Here is a 15295-nt window from a genome sequence, read left to right as displayed (position 1 = left end):
TCCTCTTATCAATGCAAGGAACCTTCACAATATGTTCCAGACTAGTGTTGTGAGCTGCGAGAAATAATCTAAATGATTCCCGTCAAGGCGTTGCTAAAATGCTGGAACAATTTAATTTTAAATTTCCATTTCAAATCCACATTGACCATGCTTACCTAAGAATAATAATACTTATATGGTTTTGTTTATGGCTCTAGATTACAATGACGTTGTAGTGATCTGTCCAATGAACGTTGTCGTGTCAACCGATCTGGGAAGAGCTAGTGCTACTGTTACATGGTCTGAAGCGACCAATCCTCCTGGATGGAGCAATGTCACCATTACATTGGAAGGGCCAATGGAAAATGGTGGAGAATACCCCATTGGAGAGACTAGCCTCACCTACTATGCTGCAGATCCAGATGGACTGAACGACTCGTGTACATTCTATGTTGTCGTGATAGGTAATTCAATATGATATCAGTCCTAATTTTTATTCCATTGCTCTGCCTTGAGCTTAAGATCTGCCTTATATGCCTCCTGAAGTAGTATATATTTATATCGATTAGTCTCAGAACACGTCAACTACTTATTCTCTTTCCTTTGTCTGAAACCCTGTTATAATTCAGTGGTCCTTTTGATTAAACGTTATGACGGATGTGTTTATAAGACCTGTACATTTATGTCTATTTTAAGTCATTTACTTTGTATTAAAAAAATCTCACCATCAGCGGCTCAGGTCGATACCTTACCAATAACTCATGTCATGTCAAAAGTTGTTTATTAGCAATAGATCAGAAACAGAGAGCCGTTGGAACCCGGGGTTGAAATACAGTTCCGAGAAGATGATCTCTGATATAGCCTGTAAACCTGATTTAATGAAAATCAATGTATGTTCTTGTTGCAATTCACGTAGACGAGGAAAAGCCTAACATTACTTGCCCCACGCTGGTCAAAGAATACACTGAACCAAACGTTTCCTATGCCCGAGTATCCTGGCCAGAACCTACAACAATAGATAACTCTGGTAATGTAACAGTCTCGTTGATTGGGCCAGGATCCAACGGAGGTATCTTCTACATAGGTGATACAAATGTGTCTTATCGTGCAGTTGATGATGCTGCAAATCCCAGCTCTTGTATCGTAACAGTTCGAGTCATTGGTGAGTATACTTCAACCCATAGGTTGTAACTGGTCGTTTTGGTACATTCCTTTACTCTACTCGATTTGGTTCATTCACTTAGCCTTGCGTTTTGGTTTCTGTTCAGTCGCTATATATCATAACTAAATATTATTTTAAGCAAAACGTATTGTACAGTATTGTACTTGTTTGTTTCTTTAGATAATCGAGTCTGTTGGATATTATTCTCTGATTCTATGCGTCCGCATTGTATTTAATCTAATGTTTTATTGTCAATTGAAATGATCTAACATATTGTGCGGCACATCATCACAGGAGATAGAGTGACATATAGACACTGGCTAGCTTGGAGCGGGAGAAACTGAATACAAAAAGTTCGGACATGGAAAAAAACCACGACCGATCTACTCTACATTAATTTTATTTCAAAGACTACATGTATAATGACTATATTCCTATTTTTCTTGAAGTATTCGTATTTTCTAACAGTTCTTCCAAATGTATTTACTCTTAGATGACGAACCTCCTGTTCTAACATGCCCCGAAAACATTTCGACAACTACTCAACTAGGATCATCTAGATCAAATGCAGTAACGTGGTATAAACCTAACGGAAGAGACAACTCTGGAACGGTAACCGTTTCGCAAATCACCACCGAACAAAATGGAGGAAAATTCAAAATCGGAGTCACCAATATTTCTTACCAAGCTGTTGATGACTCAGAAAATAATATTACATGTGTGTTCTACATTCTAGTGGAAGGTGAGTAGCAATGTTTCTTATTTGTCATTGACAATGTGTATTACGAGTATTGAGAAAGCAGTGTAGTAGTAATTTGCATATCTTTTAGGTGGGCCTACAAATGCAAAAGTATGGCACATTGCGCCACTGGAAGACTTCAAATTATAAACACATCCCCTGGTGACATTTTTTCTGATAAGTATGATTCTGTTCAATAAACTAATAAAAGCTGGATTTATAAAGCGCTTTTTGCCAGAGGATACAAAGCGCTTCTATTATAACCCCGGTTTTAGCTTGAGCTACCATCACCGGCGCTCAGTGCATGCAAGGAATTACTCCTGCCAGGTACCCATTCAACTCACCTGGGTCGAGTGCAGCACATTGTGAATAAATTTCTTGCTGAATGAAAAGTAAGTGATATCCATAGATTGCTTGTCGATGCCAGACATGATTCCTTTCAAATTTTCTTTCAATATTTCAGAATTTGATGTGGTTTAAACAGTGATATGCAGATATTGTGGATGCGTCGTGGTCTAGTGGTTCAGACTCTCGCCTTTGAAACAAAGGGTCATGGGTTCGAATCCTAGCCATGGCGTGTTTTCATTCAGCAAGAAATTTATCCACACTGTGCTGCACTCAACCCAGGTGAGGTGAAGAGGTACCAGGTATGATTAATTCCTTGCATGCATTGAGCGCCGGTGATGGTAGCTCGAGCTAAAGCCGGGGTTACAATAGCAGCGCTTTGTATCCTCTGGCAAAAAGTGCTTTATTAATCCAGCTAGTATTCTTATCATTATCTTGTGTTTTTTTTCATTAAAGATGACGAACCTCCGATGTTACAGTGCCCTGAATCCCAGTGGGTATTTACCCAACAAGGCTCTGATAGTGCCCCTGTCACATGGAGCGAAGCAAATGCAACAGACAACTCGGGAGTTGTGACTGTTTTGCTCCTCGGACCAGGTTCTAGTGGTGGACTTTTCAGAATTGGTTCGACCAATGTAACCTATCTAGCAGTAGATGATGCTGGGAACAATGCAACCTGTTTTTTTACTGTTGAAATCAAAGGTTTGTGTGTTAAATCTTATACCTTGCAGCTATATTTTTTCATTGCATTTCCTTAATACCTTCCATGATTAAGAGAAGCAGATTTTATGGCATGATTTTGTTTTCAGGACACACAGGGCCCAACGCTGCATTCTATGATGTATATCATTAAATTGACATTCTATACCAACGAATAATAGTATGCAGAACTGAATACTTACTCTGATGCTCAATGTATTTGTTTATCATGAGTAATACATCATTCCCTTGCTATCCTTTTACTCCGTAGACAATGAACCACCATTTGTAAATTGTCCTAGCAACATATCATCAACGACGCAAGCAGGATCACCTTCATCAGGTCCCATCACATGGAGCGAGCCCGTAGGTACTGATAACTCTGGGTCAGTGACAGTTTCAATGGTCGGACTGGGCAATTACATGAATGGAGGAAACTTCGACATAGGTTTGACCAATGTCACCTACCGGGCGACCGATGGATCAGGAAATACACATATGTGCTCATTTATCATCGAAATACGTGGTATATTATATTTTTATTTCCATTTTTAAAAATTGTAAGATTCTAAGCAATGCATAAACTAAAAGAATCTTCAAATACACACTTTATTATGATAGAGATGCATGCAACTTTGAATGTTTCCAGTAGAAAAATGACCTAATGAAATCAATGTCAGGTCTTGTTTGTTTCCCCTGGATCGTATGAAAATACATATACCGTGATTCTACCTTGTATAAATCTTCATGACATTTGACTTTCATTAGTAATGTCCATCAGTTTCAAGGGCAACCCTTACCTACCAAGGTTTTCCTTCTCAATGTGTGACTGGCAATTAAACAAGCTGTAGAGTGAAACATATTGATATATATATATTGCCATGTTCTGTACCCGAAATAATTGTGTAATAACTCCATATTTATATGGCTTTTCTTCCTTTCCATCGAAAGATGACGATCCTCCAGAACTGACTTGTCCAGATTCTATTTCTGCAGTCGCTGAACAAGGGACAGGTGTAGCTACCGTTACCTGGATAGAACCAGATGTACAAGATAACTCTGGTACGGTAACTGTCACATTGGCAGGACCAGGAGCTAACGGTGGAAATTTTAGCATCGGTATGACGAACTTGTCCTACCACGCAGTAGATGAAACAGGAAACGTCAAATCGTGTAATTTTTCAATATCAGTAGTAGGTACGAATCAGGCATTTATTTTGTTTTCAGATAAAGAGTATTATATTTGTGGCTATTTCGTTAAGGTTTTAGTTTGCCAATTTTTTTGTATAATTTGCTGAAGGCATGTTATAGGTTATCAACCAAACACCATGAGGCAATAGGCCTCCTAAGTGGAATTAGATGGAAAAGAATAGAAAACAATGGTTTTAAACGCCCCCCCCCCCCCCGCACACACACACACACCTTTATAGACACTTTTGATGAATTTTATGAATTGTATCATATTGTAATTATTATCATGTCCTTAATAACTATTATACCTCAATGAGCACACTGTTTGCAAACAGACAGAAAAACCGGATAATGAATGGATTTATGTTGTCTATAAAGAGGACATTGTTACGTCCACAGTTGAACGAATACAAATTGTCCTATGAGTATAGAGTATCTGTGAATTATTACTTTATTGATTCCTTCAGTGATGATTGAATCCTGTTAATGTAAGTGAAGTTCTTTCCCCTTTAAAATATTGGCCAATTTTAGCGGAATTACCCCCCTCTTTCTCCTCTGTAGATCCCTCAAGCTGTATATCAAATCCTTGCCTCAATGGAGGAACGTGTAAGGATTTCTCTGGGTTCTTCCTCTGTCGTTGCTCTGATGGCTTCCAGGGACAGACATGTCAACAAGGTGAATTCTTGATCAACATTTTTGAAGGTCATATTATTCTCCACGGTGATGGTAAAATAGGCGCCACAACACAATATGCAAAATAAAATCTAAGCATAAGTATGTAGTGGATAGGGTACGATTTGGTGGTCATTACTTTAAATGGGCCCACCTGTTGAATGACAATATCACTGCTTCTCAACCGAAAACAATTACGATACAGTTTTCGGTGAAAAGTGCATTTATACTGTTGTTTACCTAATATTGTCTATTTATTTTTCATTCCAATCCTTCAAACAGCAATTGTCAGTTGTGAATCGGGATCAAACGCTTGTGACTCTACCGAAGAATGTGCAGATTCTGTCTGCCGATGCCGGCCAAATTTCATCCGAATTAATGGAGAGTGTATCCGTAAGTAAAATTGGAATCGTGTTCCACGGATTGTTTTAACCATTTCTTCAGATATTGCTGAATTTGAGATCGATTTTACGATGTTTTTATATCAAAATGATAAACATTTTTTTCATTCACATTAAAATGTTTTGCTTCACTTTTCTATGATGGTATGAACTGTTTCAGATGTAATCATTTGCTTGGTGGCCGGCTCTGCTAAAAAATCCGATCATGCCAATTGGTTGCATGATTCAGCCTTTGCTGTCTAAGTGAAATAGTGTCTGACCACAGTTATATATTTTGATGGTTACAGTCTTTCTTGATTCTAGGATAATAAATTTCATTACCAATGCTGTCGTAACCCTATCTTTGATTTTCCTTTTTTTCCTTAACATTATCACCACCATCAGAAAACAACAGATATCGCCTGACCTTGACTGCCATATCTCTACTTGGTGAATCTCTCGACTATGTAGACAGCTTATCTGATCCGGCATCAGATGAATTTCAGAGCATTGCTGAGGATTTTAAAGGAGTGGTAAGTATATCTTATACACTTTGGTAACAGCAAAATAAGTTTTGTTGATATACATCGGATGGGTTCTCTTGCTCTTTCACCTGATTTGACAATACTAGGATACGTTGCCTTAAATAAGACGTCAAAATTTAGAACTATGAGAATGCAACATTATATCGACCATCCTTTAGTTTAACCAGGCCAATTCATGTTTGGTTAATTCCATAGGAACTATAGCCTGTAACGATTAGTAAAAGACGGATTGATAAATTATCCAAGGGATAATAGTAAGCGATCTTAAGGTTTCAAGCGATGTATTCCTTAACTAACGAACATTTCTTTTTCTTAATTTCATCAGGTTCTTTCGATCACTTCATTTATCAACGATATAACAGTCGTTCAGCTTGAATCGGGAAGCGTCATCTTCACTTTCGATAGCTTTGTCAACGTCTCCGTAGGAGAATCAGTCGTATTATCGGATTTGCAGGAAGCACTGGGATCTGGATCCTCCACAAGCGACCTTATCCTCTCGCCAAATACAGTTCCAGAAATTTCAGGTATGATCATCATAAGAATTAATCAATGACACTCATACTTTAGTGCTATAATCGTTATTTTATTGATATATTCATACTCCACAATCATCAAAGTACATTTCGTAATCATGTTTACAATGAAAAAAAAATGCATAACATATGCAGGATTGAAACGTAGCAATGAAATGAAAAAAGTGGAGGGGCCTACTAAAAAGCAGAGCTTGTAAAATGTAGACCCCCTATCAAAACTTTATACAAGGGTAATATGATACAAATATAGTAAAATAATCAGCAAAATTCTGTAAAATTATATAGATATAAACACTGTAACACAAATGTATTTACACTATATACAAAATTAAATATTGACTTAAAAAAATAATCAATACTACCGTGGATAAGTATGAAGTTCACAAATATTAGATTGAATCAATAAGAATTCAGGAGAAATTTTTTGATGAGTAATTTAAATCGTATAAGATTAGCTGCCTCTTTCATTTCTCTGTCCAGAGAATTCCAGAGTTTTGGTCCTGTGAAAAATACAGTTTTGCTAGAAAATACTGTTTTACTTTTAGGTAAGTGATAGTCATTTGATTGTCTCGTATTATATGAATGTAAAGTATTGTTTCTCATAAATTTCTTTTGTAGGACATTAGGTACACTATTTCTATCTAGCTGATACATGAATTGGAATAGTTGCAAGCGGTACAGGTCATTGATTTTAAGGATACGTTTCTGACGAAACAATTCATCCGTATGAGCTCTAAAGGACATATTGCATATTATTCTCAGTACTTTTTTCTGAAGTAGCAAGACTTTATTTAGTCTCGTTTGAGAGGCATTACCCCATGCCAGAATTCCATAATTAAGATATGGTAGAATTAATGCACAATACAACATGGATAGCGCCTGTGCTGGTAGAACGTATTTAAGCTTATTGATGACTCCAATATTTCTTGACACAGTTTTGCAAGTATTGTTGATATGAGCATTCCACGTAAGCTTGTTATCAATAGTAAGACCTAAAAATTTTGTTGTTTGCACTTCTTTGATTTCAGTATTATCTAAAAGTATTTGATGTGGTAGATTTTTCAATGAATGACTAAAAAGCATATAATTAGTTTTTTGCAGATTCAGTGACAATTTGTTGGCTTTAATCCAGTTTGTTACTTTTTTAAATTCTGTATTCATAGTGCTCACAAGTACATGTGGATCATGGTGTGTGTAGAAAATATTGGAATCATCAGCAAAGAGAATAAATGAGAGAACATGAGATGAATTTTTCATATCATTAACATAAATTATAAATAACAAGGGGCCAAGAATACTACCTTGTGGAATTCCACAGGAAACTGGCCTTGTTGGAGATTCTGATTCATTTACTGTAACAAACTGAATTCTATCAGTAAGATAACTCCTAAACCATTGTAAAGCTGTCCCTCTGATACCGTAATTTGATAGCTTACATAACAGTATTTCATGATCTATTGTGTCAAACGCTTTTGAGAAGTCAAGGAATAATCCTACAGTATGATCAGAATTATCAAAAGAAGTAGATATTTTATTTATTAATGTCAATATAGCATGAGTTGTATTATGTTTTTCTCTAAAACCAAATTGGTTATCACATATGATACTATATTTCTTAAGGAAAGCAACTGTCCTTTTATAAATGATCCTTTCAAGAATTTTTGAGAACGAAGTTAACAAAGATATTGGGCGATAATTACTAGTAATTAATTGGTCCCCCTTCTTGAAAATGGGTTTAACTTTAGCTATTTTCATCTTCTTTGGGACCTGGCCAAGCTGCAATGATAAATTAAATATATGAAGCAGGGGATCAGCAAGAGAATGTATAATGTTTTTCAATACTTTATTTGTAATGCCATCATATCCGGGTGTCTTTCCTGCTTTCAAATTAAATACAATCTCAAGTAATTCTTCTCTATGAACTGGAGTAAGAAATATTGAATTATCATTTTGTTTGTCCAAAAAGTCCTTAAACGAATTTTCTACAGGGATAATATTTCCAGCTAACTTTGGTCCAATTTGAGAGAAATATGAATTAAATTCATTTGCTATAGAATGAGTATCTTCAACCATATTTCCATCTACACATAATTTATTAACAGCACTAGATTTGTTAATTTTGTTTAGAGCCCCATTAATTGTTTTCCATGTATTTTTAAGGTCGTTTTTATATGATTGTAATTTTTCTGAATAAAACCTCTTTTTTGCTATTCGGAGAGTAGTTGTTAAGGTATTTTTATAAGACGTGTATCTATTCCGTGAAACATCATTTGGATTTGATATATAAGAAACATACAAATTATTTTTCCGATTGATAGACCTTAATATCATTTTTGAAACCCATGGTAGCTTTGGAACACGTTTATAGTCGTAATTTCGATATTTCTTTAAAGGAACACAAGAATCTAAGCAATCATTGAAATATTTAAAAAATATGTCAAATGAGTCATCGACATTCTCTTTCGAGTTATAAACGTCAGACCAATCAACAGAGCTTAAATCTTCTTGGAGGCGTTCAATATTTTTGTCACTAAAGTTGCGACAGATCCTATATTTCTTTTCCATTTTTGCGAGTGATTGCATTGTTTGGATATGGGTAAAAATAAGAAAATGATCAGATATGTCTGTCGTTACAATGCCAGCTTTCGGAAGAGGGTGAGAGTTACAGAATATATTATCTATAAGCGTAGCAGAATGATCAGTAATACGGGTTGGTCTAGAAATAATCGGCAAAAAAGTAGAAGTTAACATTAATTCAAGGAAATCGTTTGTTGCAGAGTGATTACTGGTCAAGAGATTAATATTGAAATCACCAGTGATGATACAATTGTTATTTATCAATTCTCCGTTTTGCAAAAGTTCATTAGTAGCAAGTAAAAAATCTTCTATACAAGAAGTTTGAGGAGGTCGGTAGATGACACCTATTAGAGTTTTCTTATCTTTTTGAAGTTTTACTTCTACAAATAAGGATTCGATGATATCATTCATATATTCAAATTCATGTCTAATTGCACAATCAAATGAAGACGGAATATATAATGCTAGTCCACCTCCAATTTTATTTTTCCTATTGTTTATAACAATATCATAATTCGGGATGGTGCATAAGGAATTCGGTGATTCCGTGAACCAAGTTTCAGTAAGAGCAATGATTGGGGGATTGGCAAATTGTGTATTTTCTAATAATAATCGTAATTTCTCGAAGTTTTGGTTAGTGCTTCTTATATTCAAATGCAAAATAAAAACATCATCTTCTCCAATCAATTTAGCATAGTCTTTGAATGAATTTTCTGTATAATATGGAGAAGAGGAAAGATTGTATGCTTTATCATGAATATCGAATTCAACTTGAAGTTCATCAAAATTATTTGTAAGAATATCAGTAGAAAATCTATCAAATGGAGTATGATGATTTGAGATAATATTGCTTTTATCCTGACTTGGATGATTTAGTAATAAGAAATCATCATTATTCAGATGATAAAATGGGAAATCACGCATATTATCCACCATTATGAAATAGAATATATTGCCATTTTAAATCAAAATCTTTGTAAGCTGAGCATATAAAGCATCTTTTAGATTTAATACCGTCATGACCCCAAATTCGAGTTTGAAAAATACTGCAGTTGTAATAGTTAACAAAATAAAGATTATTTGATACAATTATTAACGGTCGATGAAGAATATTTGCACACAAAAATAAGTAAAATGACCTCCATGAAATGTCTGGTATTATCTTGAGCAATCATACATTAAAAGTGGATAATTGTCCTTAAAATGTGTTAACATACGGAATGTGCTTGCTTAAACTATACAGACACTTAAATATTTTTTTTAAAGATGTGTTATTCCGCTAATAATTAAAGAAGCTAATAAAAGAAAAAAACAACATTGTACTTGACCCCTCTCTCTCTTTCTCACATTTTCTTCATACAGATTTTGACGAATGTGCTGATGTTGCAACCAATGACTGTTCGCGAAATGCCAATTGTAGGAACACAATCGGATCTTATGAATGTACTTGCTATTCAAATTATGATGACGAGTCTATTAGACAGAGTGGCAGAGGCAGAATATGCGGTATGTATTGACGTTTGATCTGCTCTTGACCCCGAAGTAATAAAACTTGAACAAACTTAAGATACAAGTTTAATGAATCTCAAAAAATCCTAATTATACAGAAATCTCAATTTCCTCTATCGGGCTTTGTGCGAAATATATACGATTTTTTTTACAAATCATTTTGCGTACAATACTTTTACGAATGAACTGAATTTCCATCTTTTTTTAAACCTTTGATGAATGGTGGTTTATTATGATGCATTGATGAACGTAACTGTATTACCCATTTATGAAAATGCTCGTCTTTGTTGTTATTTCGTTTTAGTCTTTAATCGAAGTCTTCTGATCGCTATGATATGTCTTGCCGTTGGCTTCACTCTTTTTATCGTTTGCTGTGGTGCTCTGTGCTGCCGCTGGTCTAGACTACAAAAAATATATGTAAGCATCCTGGTCATACATTTCCGTTTACTTTTCCAACGAAAAACATGAAACACTGCCCATCGCTTTCTAAGATTATTATTCATTCAAAACTATGTTAATAGGAGAACAGAATTAATATATATCTTTATCCTCATGCTCGCCATGCTAATACAATGGTTAAGTGGTTCGGCTTAAAGATTGTAATTTTATGGAGGAATTTTTTTTATTCCTCCTTGAAGATATCTTTCAGTTTGGTATTATAAATTTGCACTACTTAAATTTCCAGTGATATTTAGTTATGATTTATTGTTTTTTAATCATAGGCCTTCCATGATGGTCAAAAACCTGATGAATCATACAGGCCTCGTCGACCACATTCGGAGAGGAGCACCCGGGCTAGAGGACCTGACTTCTATCATTCTAAACATTCAGAGTCCTCAGAAAGAAACCCTTCACCTCGTTTCAAAGCGGATAGCACAAAGATGTCCGGTGAGGGCTTCTTTCCTTTAGAACGCCCAAAGTCCTCTAGAAGAAACCAATCCCTTCCTTCCATTGCTGATAGCGTAAAGATGGCCTATGAGGATGATCGGTCTGTAAGATCTGCTTTCAGCCCTCGCGCAGGGCCTTCGTCTGCACGAAAACACCATTCTAATGCTCCTACCCGATACCCATTGGAAAGGAATGACCGCTTCTTAAGGCCGTATGTGGTAACAGGGAGTGAACCTACAGTAAGTGCTAACAATAAGAATCTCTGGCTTGTTTTTACCAATTTCCTTAACACAATCAATACTTTAAACTGGTGTTTGTTTTCAAATGAACGTGGAATGAATTAGCAGAAATATCAAAATAGTTTATATTTCTGGCAGTCGTATATCATACAATCGTCTATTCCGACTACAAGCAATTTCATCCTATTAGAGCCTCTTTATTTACTATCTATTTTCCACGGCGGGCTGCATTATTTTGTATATCAATAAGTCAGAAAGAAGAGGATCGAGTGTATTTGAATTCCAGTTCATCGTGATTTAGCCGTGAACCAGAATAGCCTGGTGGTTAAGTCGCTGCCCAGAAAGCAGTTGATGGCAGGTTCGAATCCTACTGGTTCCATTTTTTCTGACTTATGATTTTCATTACAGATCAAGCATGCGATCTTAAACACATAGGAGTAATGTCGAAAATTTGTTTACAAATTCTGTTATAATTTCCTCCTATTAAAGCCTCTTTTCTTACTATGCAAGCAAGTTGTTGCATCTAAAAGGTCACGTGTAGAAAACTACATTACATATGAGTATTATTGCGTCTTATTTCGATGCAAGGTAACCCAAATGAGTATTACTCAGACAAACTACAACCTTGAAATACAGACATTATAACATTTTAATCCAGCCCTAAAACTAGTGCTATGAAGTCGAAGTTATTTGGAAATGTTGCAGGAATTAAAAAAATGAATACTATAGATTTCATATTGTGCACGAAATATGAAGTCTAAATATCTTAACAACAAGCAACCTGGATTTCTTCCTGTCTACCTACCTACCAAATGTGAATAAAACTTGTAATTCATTCTCTATTTGAACATATTGTAGGGTAACCAGGGGATGTGCCTATCACATTGTGCTTCCTATCCTAAAAATAACCAGACGTGCAAACTGTTTGTAGACCGTGATTAATTAACAACATTGTCTCAAATTCGTGTCCGTTCACTTTTAGGGATATCAGAGGAGGAAATCGGAAGGAGGAGCTAAATTCGTCAATCCACCAAGATTTATTCCTTGAAACAAATCGAGGTGACAAGCTCCGCGACGTTGGGGCAGCATCGACACTCATTGAGGCGGTGTATGACGCCGACGATGATGTCGTTATGATAGGATTTAGCGGCTTGGTAGAACATTTCTATTTACTTTGATCGCGATTCCATGGCAGTGTATAATCAAGAAAACGTTCAGTACCATCTAGCGGTAGAATAAATCACGCCATGAATGATTATTTAATCGTAGTAATCATTTGAACGAATGATTTTCATGAATATGTGCCAATTAACCGTATTTTGCTATATGAAACTTTCACAACTTAATGAGTGATGGAAAGTAGGCTACATCTTCAGGACAGAAGATTTTTTTTGTTTTCAGACAAGTGAAGTCGCATGGTATATTTGCCAATTTGAAGTGATCTCAGCTTTCACTATTGACTGTATGTGACTATGTATGTGAACCATCATTCTGTTTACCAGAGAATCATTATTGTTATCACCACTGACGAGTTGTCAACTCTGAAATACTCCGCAAAATCCACAAAATCTAATTGTTACATGAGTCAAAGAAGGGGATCTTGTCAGCCCTGAGAAACGTGGTGAATACAAACAAAATACCAACAGTCGTGTTTTTTCTTCGAATTACTTGTCTCCAGGAAGTTTACTTTATTGAAAATGACGGGTTTCTTTTAATATTCAATTTGAGCGTATCGTTCGATTAAAGATCAAGCAATAATATTTACCTAACAGGTGACAGTATATATTTGATATCCTATATGATTAAATCTTTAGTGTAGTTTTGTGGAATGTAATACATTGCATAATCCGATATTTGATCAACTTATTGTGCATTTTAGTCAGGTCCAGATTTTAAAAAATGTGCTCAGAAAAAGTGCTTTAGGCATTTTGTGTTAATGCTGATTTATCAATTGTTTTAAGGTAATTCAGGGGTGCTGAATCCAAAAATGCTGTTTGCCAAACTTGATTCCGACGTTTTCATCCTCAAATCGGCAAAAAACAAAATGGCGGCATTTTTAATGCAGTTTCTATATTAAACGATTTTTATGGGTGATTTTTATTTAAAAAATTGGATCTATGCGTTATTTTTGATACCCAGCATGCCCAGGGTTGCAAACATAATGTGTCCGATTGATTCGTCAGCCATCTTAAATTCTAAGATGGCTGCCATGATTCACAGCTGCTGATTTGATAAATAATATGGCAAAATTTTTGATAATTTGGGGGCGATGCTGGCATATTCACATTGGAAATCTTTAACGTGTCCACCATTTTTTCTTCGTCTGCATAGCAGAAGCAAGACATGGACGTCGCTTTTCCGACGGCGGCGGCGAAGTCAACATCAAATCTTAACCGAGGTTAAGTTTTTGAAATTTCATAACTTTTAGGGTTTAGATGTTTATTTCATGAAACTAAGACATGTTAGGATTAAACAGTCTATTGACACAGGTTATAGTAACAAAACGCTGTCAATGTTACCTGGAAATCCAACATAGCGTCCACAACGGCAGTCGTTGTACCATCAACTACAAAAATGAGGTGAATCCTCAAAATCAAAATCATCAAAAAGCTTTCAAGGCAAATAATGAATCAAGACATGTTTACAAGATAGTCAGTGAGTGTGTCAGAGAATCCAAGATTACCTTCCAAAATGGTGTCTATAATGGACGTTGTAACTTTGAAATGGTCCAAATTCAAATTCATATAATATCCACCTAGTAGAAATAACTTTTGGGTCTACCGAGAATAAAATAAAACATATAAAAAAAATCATGATTTCAAAGGGAAAAATTACATTCGAAAAATTTCAAGGTTTATCAATGGTGCAGTTTTGCCCCCCCCCCCCAAATAGTGATGGCTTAGAAAATAGTTGCTATTTCTTAAAAATCTGGCTGCAAAGTTCATATACTATCTACCTACAATGTAAGAACATTTTGGGGCCTTTCTTATGATTTTAAGGGTCATTTGATATAGGTGAAGACAGATTACAGGGAACCACTGTTGTCCATTTTGTCAAAAAATTGAAAAACGCTCCAAAAATAACATTCAAATTGGCCACAATTATTACAAAAATGACAATACTTCATATCCCATCTAGTGCCCCTATTTTGGTGAATCAGTGAATAATTAGGTGGTGGTGCACCAATAAGTAAACATCCAAAAACAAACTTTAAAAATAAGGTACACTTTCACCTAAAAATTTCCATAATTCACTGATAAGTATTTCAAGACACTTCATTTTTGTGCTCAGGAATATCCTATGGTTTCATGATGAGGGGACAGCAGTCATTTTCACGCAATTTTAGAAGTCGCTTTGGACTTTTTACGATGAAAATGAAACTGACCATCTTTTTTATTTGTTCCGATTAATTATGTCAGCCTTCAAACCACAATACATGTAGTGTAGATTTTATTTTCACCCAATTATGACTATGTTTAGTTGATGGAAGTCTTTTAAGGCTCACTTTGAAAGCCAGCTTTAAATAATAGGCAAAATGGACCGCTTCATACCATTGTAACTAATCTAAAATTATTATTCAACCCTTGAAACCATAGTGTAGACACCAACATCATATTTCCCAAATGGATTTTAAATAGATTATGTAAATTTTTGAGTATCAGCAGCCACTTTAGTTTCCTTAATTGGAAGCCATCTTGGATTTTTAGACATACAGGACCATTGATTTCCCTTGTTACTTATCCTTATGTATTACTTGACCATTTAAACCAAGGGTTAGACAACATAATCATATACCCCAGGCGGATATTAAACAAACTATAACAGTGTTTAGGTAAC

At 35.4% G+C, this 15295-nt stretch overlaps 1 protein-coding gene across 1 annotated transcript in view; it reads left to right on the top strand.

The window, feature by feature from the left end:
• LOC121418085 overlaps positions 1–13342 on the top strand; it is a 68252-nt gene extending 54910 nt beyond the window's left edge. Inside the window, exons 32-45 of the mRNA XM_041611791.1 lie at positions 198–443; positions 896–1141; positions 1635–1883; positions 2682–2927; positions 3196–3450; positions 3876–4121; positions 4677–4790; positions 5070–5180; positions 5573–5700; positions 6038–6236; positions 10185–10328; positions 10636–10748; positions 11054–11458; positions 12441–13342. Coding sequence (XP_041467725.1) covers positions 198–443; positions 896–1141; positions 1635–1883; positions 2682–2927; positions 3196–3450; positions 3876–4121; positions 4677–4790; positions 5070–5180; positions 5573–5700; positions 6038–6236; positions 10185–10328; positions 10636–10748; positions 11054–11458; positions 12441–12506 — 2768 coding nt within the window. The 3' untranslated portion in view covers positions 12507–13342. The remainder of the gene's footprint in view (positions 1–197; positions 444–895; positions 1142–1634; positions 1884–2681; positions 2928–3195; positions 3451–3875; positions 4122–4676; positions 4791–5069; positions 5181–5572; positions 5701–6037; positions 6237–10184; positions 10329–10635; positions 10749–11053; positions 11459–12440) is intronic.
• The last annotated feature ends 1953 nt before the right edge of the window (positions 13343–15295 follow it).

The sequence above is a fragment of the Lytechinus variegatus genome, chromosome 7, assembly GCF_018143015.1.
Source record: "Lytechinus variegatus isolate NC3 chromosome 7, Lvar_3.0, whole genome shotgun sequence".
In the NCBI taxonomy this organism is placed as follows: domain Eukaryota; kingdom Metazoa; phylum Echinodermata; class Echinoidea; order Temnopleuroida; family Toxopneustidae; genus Lytechinus; species Lytechinus variegatus.
The sequence above is the reverse complement of the archived record's forward strand: the minus strand, read 5'-3'. Positions and strand labels throughout refer to the sequence as shown.